Source organism: Anguilla rostrata, chromosome 15 (genome assembly GCF_018555375.3).
Source record: "Anguilla rostrata isolate EN2019 chromosome 15, ASM1855537v3, whole genome shotgun sequence".
Taxonomy (NCBI): domain Eukaryota; kingdom Metazoa; phylum Chordata; class Actinopteri; order Anguilliformes; family Anguillidae; genus Anguilla; species Anguilla rostrata.
Genome location: NC_057947.1, coordinates 9,967,160 through 9,975,743, shown reverse-complemented (window position 1 = coordinate 9,975,743; position 8,584 = coordinate 9,967,160). Strand labels below are relative to the sequence as shown.

Sequence of the window (8,584 nt, the reverse complement as noted above, 5' to 3'; positions counted from 1 at the left end):
TCTTTTTTTTCCTTCCAGTGGAGCTGTCTTTTTTTAATCGAGGGAAAATGTAGTATGTTTCATTCAAAAGCCACCTCTTTATCCTCTGTTGCCATTGGCTGAGCTTTTCCTTTATTTGTCTGTTTTGTGCAGAAGGAAACTGTTTCACTTTAAGTGCGGGGGGTATCGAAAGTCTGCGCTTAATGATTTAAATAGTTCAGGGGAACCGTGAAAACAACCAAAATAGATTTTTCCCCCCCTCTCTCTCTCCCCTGTTTTACATAAATTAGAAGTTAACTGATGGCTGAAAACAAAATGGATTCTGAAACCAGCAACCCTGAACATCACAGCCAGTACCTCACCTGCCAATCACAAACAGTTACTAGACAGTTTATTTTTGAAATTCAGGATAATTATTGAATAGCTGTTTTAGATAATCACCACTGCATATTTTACGATTGAGATTTTGTGACTTGCTCCAGCTCTTCAGGAGATTCGGCCTAAGGCCTTCTAAGGCTTCACTGTATGGCTTTTGAAACAGAAAAGACAATTAGTTCCCTTACATGTAGCTCTGTTTATTGGGGAAGGAAGTCGAGCAGTTTGAAAATGGCCTGTATCAAGCTAAAAAAGAAAGGGTGGGGGGTGTGGGGGTGGATAAGAGAGAGTCTGCATTCTGCCTGGCTCATGCACCTTCAGATGGGAGGGGCTACAGTCCTTAGGAGCTTGTGACTCCAAGCCCAGGTCATATGAGCGGCGCCAGGAGGAACAAGCACAATGGCTATATTTATAACCGGCCCCTATCTTCTCGGAAATACCTTGATTTAATTCCTTAAGACACGGAGGAAGGAGCTGGAGAGGAGACCCTCCTTAAGTTAATTGTCTGTGTACACTAACGACGTCTCCTTGTTAACCACGCCCGCCGAATTCCCCCAACGTTTAAAACTGTCCTCCCCCCCTTTTTAAAATAAATAAATAAATAAATCATTTCTTCTTGCAGGCTGGTCTGTCCACCAAAGGACTGTCATTCGTTATCTTGGTCTTACCTATGCCGGGACAAACTGTGAATTGCTCTGACATTCCTGGTACAGTTTGCATAACACCGAATGATAATGGCAACAGAAAGGTCACTTGATAAAGCCGTGCGTTACGAGCCGAAGTCTCCCCCCCCTCACCCCCCCGCCTCGCCCCCCCCTCCCCTCCCCCCACCCCCCTTCTGTGGCTGTGGAGCCGGAACAGCTACGGGCTTTTTTTGTGCTCAGGTGGACCGGGGCTTCCGGAACGAATCTCTCTGTTTGGTGACCGCCGCTTCCTGTTAGAGCGGGCGGCGTTTTTTTCCGCCGCTTGTTGCCGTGCCGAAGGTAAAGGAGTCTCTCCGTCTGGGGCAAACGATAGCGTTCATAACGCGCCCCTAACAGAGGCCTGGCGGGCTTCGGGGCGGCGGCCTTCCTGTGAGAGCCTCACTGTGAGGTGGCGTTGCTGGGTACGCCGTGGCACTGAAGGCCCCTCTCCTGCCTCTTCTCCCCGCAGATGAGATGAAGGACGAGTTCGATTCCATGGGGCCTGACGTCGCTCATCAGAGACTTGGAAATGGTACAGGTGAGCGAGCTCGCTTCTGAGCCGGGAGGTTTGTGTGTGTGGGTGTGCGTGTGTGTGTGTGTGCGCATGTGTGTGCGTGTGTGCATGTGATGCGCGTGTGTGTGCACGTGTGTGTGTGCGTGTGTGTGGGTGTACGTCTGTGCATGTGTGTGTGTATGTATGTGTGTGTGTGTGCAAGCGTGTGTATACGTGTGTGTATGTATCTGTGTGTGTGTGTGTGTGTGTGCGCGTGTTCATGCATGCATGTGTGCATGTGTGTGTGTGTGTGTGTGTGTGTTTATTCTCAGTCCTGGTCTGTTCAGAACAGAGGAACCAAATCCTACCTGCCACTTCTAATTATGTAAACGAAGCTGATTTCCACCCACCCGCCTCTCGGGAATTAACTTCTCCTTCCATGATATCATCCCGGCTGCTGCTGATTGGCTGTGGCGCTGCTGGTGTAAACAGCCGCTGCCGATTGGCTGTGGTGCTGCTGGTGTAAACAGCCGCCGCCGAATGGCAGTCTTTCCCCTCGGCTCCTTGATCTTCTAGGTAATGCGTGTTTTCGGGGAACAATTCGGTTTCCATAGAAATAAATACCATTTAACGTTCCATTCGCAATCTGCACTGGAAACAATGCAAAGTGCAGAAATTAGAATTTTTACTTCATAAAGGGAGCGGGGCATTAGTGTTTGTTTGCCACAAACAATTTTGCTACCTGCCTACGTGGTGTTTCAGCGAGGGAGTACCCCTAATGAGGAAACGTGTGCTGAACACCTCACGTCGCGCTGCGAGACTGTTTCCATCAGCGAGAGACCTGGAAACGGTGTGCGTTACCGCGTGCGCGCGCGAGAGCATCGCAAATCACATTTAAGTGCAAAATCGCATTTGGTCTAAATTTGATTTGTTTATAGTTTGTGTACTTTCACATCCCGGCCACAACGCCGCGGTAAAACACTTACCCGTTTGACTGCCGGTGGCGAATCGGAACAGGCAGACCTTCGAGGCCCCTCGCAGTTGTTCGTTTGATAATCGCTCGGCGCGAGAGCGCAAATATTTACGCCTGGGCCGTTTAGGGAGAGCGTCGCAAATTGCCTGGCCTAGTTTTACTGTCGTACAGTACAATTTAAGGGATCCATCGACGGCTTGACATTTCCGAGCCGTTTTGACAATGACACAATCCACTACCTTGACCTTTTATAAATTGGACCATAAAGTGCTTACAGCTCCACAAACCACAACGCGCCCAGTTTACTTTGTTCGTCGGGGAAGCAATCTAATTAAAAGGTAGCTAATAAAAATGAGTCCAAATCCTATAAAGCAAAGCTTTTGGCCCCGTAATATTTCGCTTAATTGACAAATTCAGCATGAGGTAAAGGAGGCCCAAAGGAGACACATATCTGTAGTGACAAGACTCTGGTATTATAAAGAGCAGGAATGAAGTTGGTTGGTTGGCAGGGCGGAAGATTTTTTTTTGTTTTGTTTTTTTTTTTTTGGCTCGTAATCAGCGAGCACCAATGAGGGCCTGCCGTTTCCTGCTTAATGGAGTTTGCCGGGTTGTTATGGGTTCTGTTTTGTGATGGAGGCAGCTATCTCTCGTCTGCAGCTCCAGGTCCCCTGAAGAGCAGGAACCGGAGGAAGCGTTCCAGGAACACACGTGTCTAGCGAATTTCAGACTTTTAAAAACATTTGTTTTCCAAAATTAAAATACAGCCAAGCGATTCCTGAGGAGTGGGAAATTCTCCCCTTTTCCCCTTTTAATCAATAAAGAGAAGGAATGTAGATATGCAAATGAAGTACATTATGTCTAAAAAAAATAAATAAATTCTGATGTGCTTTAACAACCAAGTCTGATTTAATAAATGTGTCATTCTCTCCTGGTAATCTTAAAGATAAATATTTTAAGCATCATCATCAAATTTCAGTTAATTCAAAGTGATGAAGGAAATCACAAGTGAAATTGGCAATCTGAGCAAATGTGATTTTGGCATAAACATTTTTAGTGTGACTGGTAATATGTTTAAAGTAGGATCGGTTCATCTTTAAAAGCTTCTCCACCATTCACGATGGCACTTTCCTGAGATTAACTCATATTTCTTGTTTTAGCGGCCATTATGTGACAAGATAAAACCGTAACTTAGATGTATACTTCCCAAACTACTACCGTAATGGTTTCCTTGGTTTTCTTCATCACGTTCAGAGCGACATGTTTCCGATGTCTTACTGTAACACCACATTTCTCTTGGGGGACAAAACAACTCAATTTCTCTTTTTTTTCTCTCTCTCTCCCTGTTTTCTCTCTCTCTCTTTCTGGCTTGTTTCTCCTCCAGTTAAGAACGTTGATTGCACTTCGGAATTCGAGGAGTTTTTTTCCGAGCGGAAGCTGGAGGAAGCCGAGAGCCACGTGGTCAGCATCGCCGAGTACCTGCAGCGCGGGGACACCGCCATCATTTACCCAGAAGCCCCGGAGGAGCTGTCCCGTCTGGGCACGCCCGAGGCGAACGGACCGGAGGAGAACGGTGAGATCTGCTGGAGATCGTTTCGGCGTTCGCTCGGTGGAAAGGGCGGCTGTTGAGTCTCGCGGATTCGCCGAACGCCTCCGTGTTTACCTTCGGTCATACAGCAGCTGCCCCCATTTGAAATCAGAGAGGACACCTCCAGTGCCCCCCCCCCCCAAAAAAGGCATCAAATCGAACAGGATTTAAGATCCATACTTCAGAAATGACAAAATTGTCGAACAAAATGTAATTCATAAGCCAATTAGGGGCATTGGTTGTAAAAATGATTTTTTATATAATAAAATAGTTTATATTTCCGCTGTAAATTTGATATAATTAAAAAGAGGAATAGTCTTGTCATTATACAAATTTCAGTCTTTATTTTACCTGGCTTGAATGCCATAAACTCAAAATGACCAGCATTAAAAATGTTTTGATTTTAACGGTTTGATTACAACACATAAAATTTAGAATCACATTATATTCGCACATGATATTTGTATGTATGTTATGTATGTATTTGTATGTTATATTTGCTGTATTGCACCTATGATGTATGTACACACACGGAGTGTACCTCTGAGAATAGCATAGAGAAAATGTCCCCGGATATCCTCTTTATGTCCTAAATGTGTGTGTGAGTGTGTGTGTGTTTGTGTATGTGCGTGTGTATGTGTGTGTGAGTGCGTGTTTGTGTGCATGTGTGTGTGTGAGTGCGTCTGTTGTGTGTGTGTGTGTGTGCATGTGCGTGCATGTATGTATGTGTGTGTGTGTGTGTGTGTGGAGGGGCAGAGATGCCAGCTTGAGATGATGGCACTCTGTGTAGCAGATTGCCGAGATGCCTCCCATACCATTCTGGGCATCACGCCCATTAGCTGCCATTGATTTGCTGACCTTTTGGCCCACTTCCCCTCTCCCCGCCCCCTCCCCCCCCACCCCCCCGTCCCTCCCGCGCAGACGCACCACCTGGAACTCCAGATGCTTTCGCCCAACTGTTGACCTGCCCCTACTGCGACCGGGGCTACAAGCGGCTGACGTCGCTCAAGGAACACATCAAGTACCGCCACGAGAAGAACGAGGAGAACTTCTCCTGCCCCCTGTGCAGCTACACGTTCGCCTACCGCACTCAGCTTGAGAGACATATGGCCACACACAAGCCAGGAAGAGATCAGGTGAGGATCATATGCCCTTTTCCGCTCCTCCTCCTCCTCCTCATCCACCATCACCACCACCTCCCTTTCCCTTTCTCTTTCTCTCTCTCTCTCTCTCCCTCTCTCTTTATTTCTGATGTGCAATAACCCCTCGGAGAAAAGATATCATTTTGATTGGCAATCATTATTAATTTTTCATGGCATTTTGAAGATGCGGATCTTTTAATGGTAATAGCTTTAATTGGGGCCTAAATGGATTTTTGATGGCCTCCTCTGATATGGTTTAGCAGTCTTATGTTCACGATCGAATGATTGTGTTAATTTCCAATTTAGAAATTTTATCTGCTCTTTAACTTCACTTTACTCTTAAGCTTTTATGTTCCTTAAACTCAGTCTAAACATATTCGATTTCACTATTTTTATCAGACGCTAATCACTCATACTAGCATGCTCACTCTTAAAAGGTGAAGGAGGATGCTGCCTCGTCTTACAGCGCTTTTCAGTTCAGACTTTTGAAGTTCTTTTTTTTTTTTGCAGAATCGTAGAATCAAATTCCTTTTTATCCAATAGATGGTAAACATAAAGGTTACCATTTAATTTTTATTTGTTCAAAGCATAAATGTGTACATTCTGATATTCTTATTTTAAAAACACCTCTGGTACAACTGCCAATATTGACCATCTGTCTAATTACAAATAAAGCACTGTCATATTTGGATTGATTGCTTTTAACTGAAAGAGTTTAGGGGGATTCATCTTTTTGTTTGAAGCGAACTGTTCTCTGAGTAAAACTGAATTACGCACTGTCCCTTAAACATAAGAACTCAGAGCTCTTACCTGACTCTGCTTAAGGACACAGGGCTCTTACCTGACTCTACTTAAGGACACAGAGCTCTTACCTGACTCTACTTAAGGACACAGAGCTCTTACCTGACTCTACTTAAGGACACAGAGCTCTTACCTGACTCTGCTTAAGGACACAGAGCTCTTACCTGACTCTACTTAAGGACACAGAGCTCTTACCTGACTTGCTTAAGGACACAGAGCTCTTACCTGACTTGCTTAAGGACACAGAGCTCTTACCTGACTCTGCTTAAGAACTCAGAGCTCTTACCTGACTCTACTTCAGAACACAGGGCTCTTACCTGACTCTACTTCAGAACACAGGGCTCTTACCTGACTCTACTTCAGAACACAGGGCTCTTACCTGGCGCTACTTCAGAACACAGGGCTCTTACCTGACTTGCTTAAGGACACAGAGCTCTTACCTGACTCTGCTTAAGGACACAGAGCTCTTACCTGACTCTACTTCAGAACACAGGGCTCTTACCTGACTCTACTTCAGAACACAGGGCTCTTACCTGACTTGCTTAAGGACACAGAGCTCTTACCTGACTCTAAGCAGACTCATTTAATTGCGAACAGCTGGGATTTAGAGCGATCAGGTGTCCTAATCCTCGGGTTGCTTGAGCGTTTGTTTATTTGTTTACTTCCTCCATTTGGAAAGGCTTTCCTCTGCAGTCACATGATTGCACAGTGTTTTCCAACAGTTTGGGGAAGGCCCTTTCCTGTTTCAGCTGCACAATACCCCCGGGCACCCAAGCGAGGTCCATATAGATATGGTTTTGTCAAGAACAGTGTGGAAGAACTTAAGTGGCCTGCACAGAGCCCTGACGTCAACCCCATCCAACACCTTTGTGATCAGTTGGAAAGCCAACTGCAAGCCAGGCCTAATTGCCCAATCAGTGCCCAACCTCACTAATGCTCTTCTGGCTAAATGGAAGAAAATCCCTGCAGCAATGCTCCAACATCTAGTATAAAGCCTTCCCAGAAGAGTAGAGATTGTTATAGCAGCAAATGGTGGACCAACTCCATATTATTGCCCGTAATTTTGGATGAGATGTTGGATGTAATGCGTCCACATACTTTTGGCCATCCAGTGCACGTATGCTTCAGAACCTCAGATTCATTATTTCTGGCCAATCAGAAGTAAAATAAGCAACGGCCGACGGCAACGCCGCGCCCCATTCCGGAAGCAGGAGCGCTGGAGTGGAATTTGGCGCCAAAATAAACCCCCCCCCCCCCCCCTCGTTTACAAGTGGCATTCGCAATTAGCAAAGGAAAATGATTGTGTCATATTAACAGTGGCACAACTAAAGTTTACCGCGGTCCTCGGAGGGATGGCGGCGGGGAGGGGGGGGGGGGGGACGAAACAGCTGTTGCTGTTTGTTTATGCGACTCAGCAACATGCGAGCGCTGGGGTCCCCCATTGGAGCTTTGGCGGACCCGACTTGCGCTTGATCTTTGAAGGTTGCCGCTGTTTGAACAAACCTCCGTGTGTCCCGCGCTCCGCCATCTGTCTGAGCAGCGGTGTGGGCAGGGACAGAAACTCCCCGGCAGTTGTCAGCGTGGATCAGGGGGCTGGTCTCCGTGTGCCGAGAGATCTTTTGTACTTCCTAACCGTTTAACATGCTCACCTCCCACTCTGAATTAATGGCGCACGCCTGGCGAATGGGGGGGGGGGGGGGAGGGGGGGTTTCGCTCACGCGCACGTTGTTATTGTTGTTGTTGTTATTGTCTATTATATGTTGATTTCGGGGGGGGGGGCGCCTTGTTTAAATTGCAAATGCGCGCGGGGGGAGATGCGCAGACGTTCTACCTTTGAACGGTAATTTGACTCCCGTCTTGCACAGGGTGTTCTACATTTATTAAAGAACCTTCTGATGATTAAACATTAAGTTAATTTGCTACCTATTAGAAAAAACAGTAAGACGTATACAGGGAGACGCAGAGAGTGAGAAATCTGCGTAACCGTTTGTATGGCATATAATTAGGTTAATGTATGAAGGTCGGTATTTTACCGGAGAGGCCTATAGCATAATCAGAGATTAGCGCGAATGAATAAAAGTCGATCAGATTTCGGTTTCTAATGAGGGGGAAGTCTTTAGGGGGTGCAGGAGGGGGGGGTTGAGGGGCTTTTATTTATGATATTTCCGCTTGCCAAACTCTAAAGGCTCGCGAGCCAGGAAATTAAAAGGTATGTGATTGACTCTGCTATCGTCGCCACACTTGTACTCTCTCGTTGGTGTTGGAGGAAGAAAGGCAAGATGGTGCGCGGGAGCGGCAGCTATTTGGCTTCGCCTGCGACACGCTGATTGTGATTATTTACTGAAGTCTTCTTCTGAAAGGTTTGTGCAAGGCTCATGTAAATACCTTCTCCTCTACAGCACCAACTGCTGAACCAAGGAGCTGGCAACCGCAAGTTCAAATGCACAGAATGCGGCAAGGCCTTCAAATACAAACACCATCTGAAGGAACACCTGCGGATTCACAGCGGTGGGTGGCAGGGGACTCGTTCACTCCCTTTGAATATTCATTACC

General features: G+C 46.4%; 1 protein-coding gene across 3 annotated transcripts in view; it reads left to right on the top strand.

Moving 5' to 3' along the window:
* Positions 1-8,584, top strand: part of LOC135240562 (zinc finger E-box-binding homeobox 2-like) — an 85,732-nt gene that overhangs the window by 68,686 nt on the left and 8,462 nt on the right. For all 3 annotated transcript variants that reach the window (XM_064310171.1, XM_064310170.1, XM_064310172.1), the window contains exons 3-6: positions 1,507-1,575; positions 3,885-4,073; positions 5,010-5,224; positions 8,431-8,539. In XM_064310171.1, coding sequence (XP_064166241.1) covers positions 1,507-1,575; positions 3,885-4,073; positions 5,010-5,224; positions 8,431-8,539 — 582 coding nt within the window. The remainder of the gene's footprint in view (positions 1-1,506; positions 1,576-3,884; positions 4,074-5,009; positions 5,225-8,430; positions 8,540-8,584) is intronic.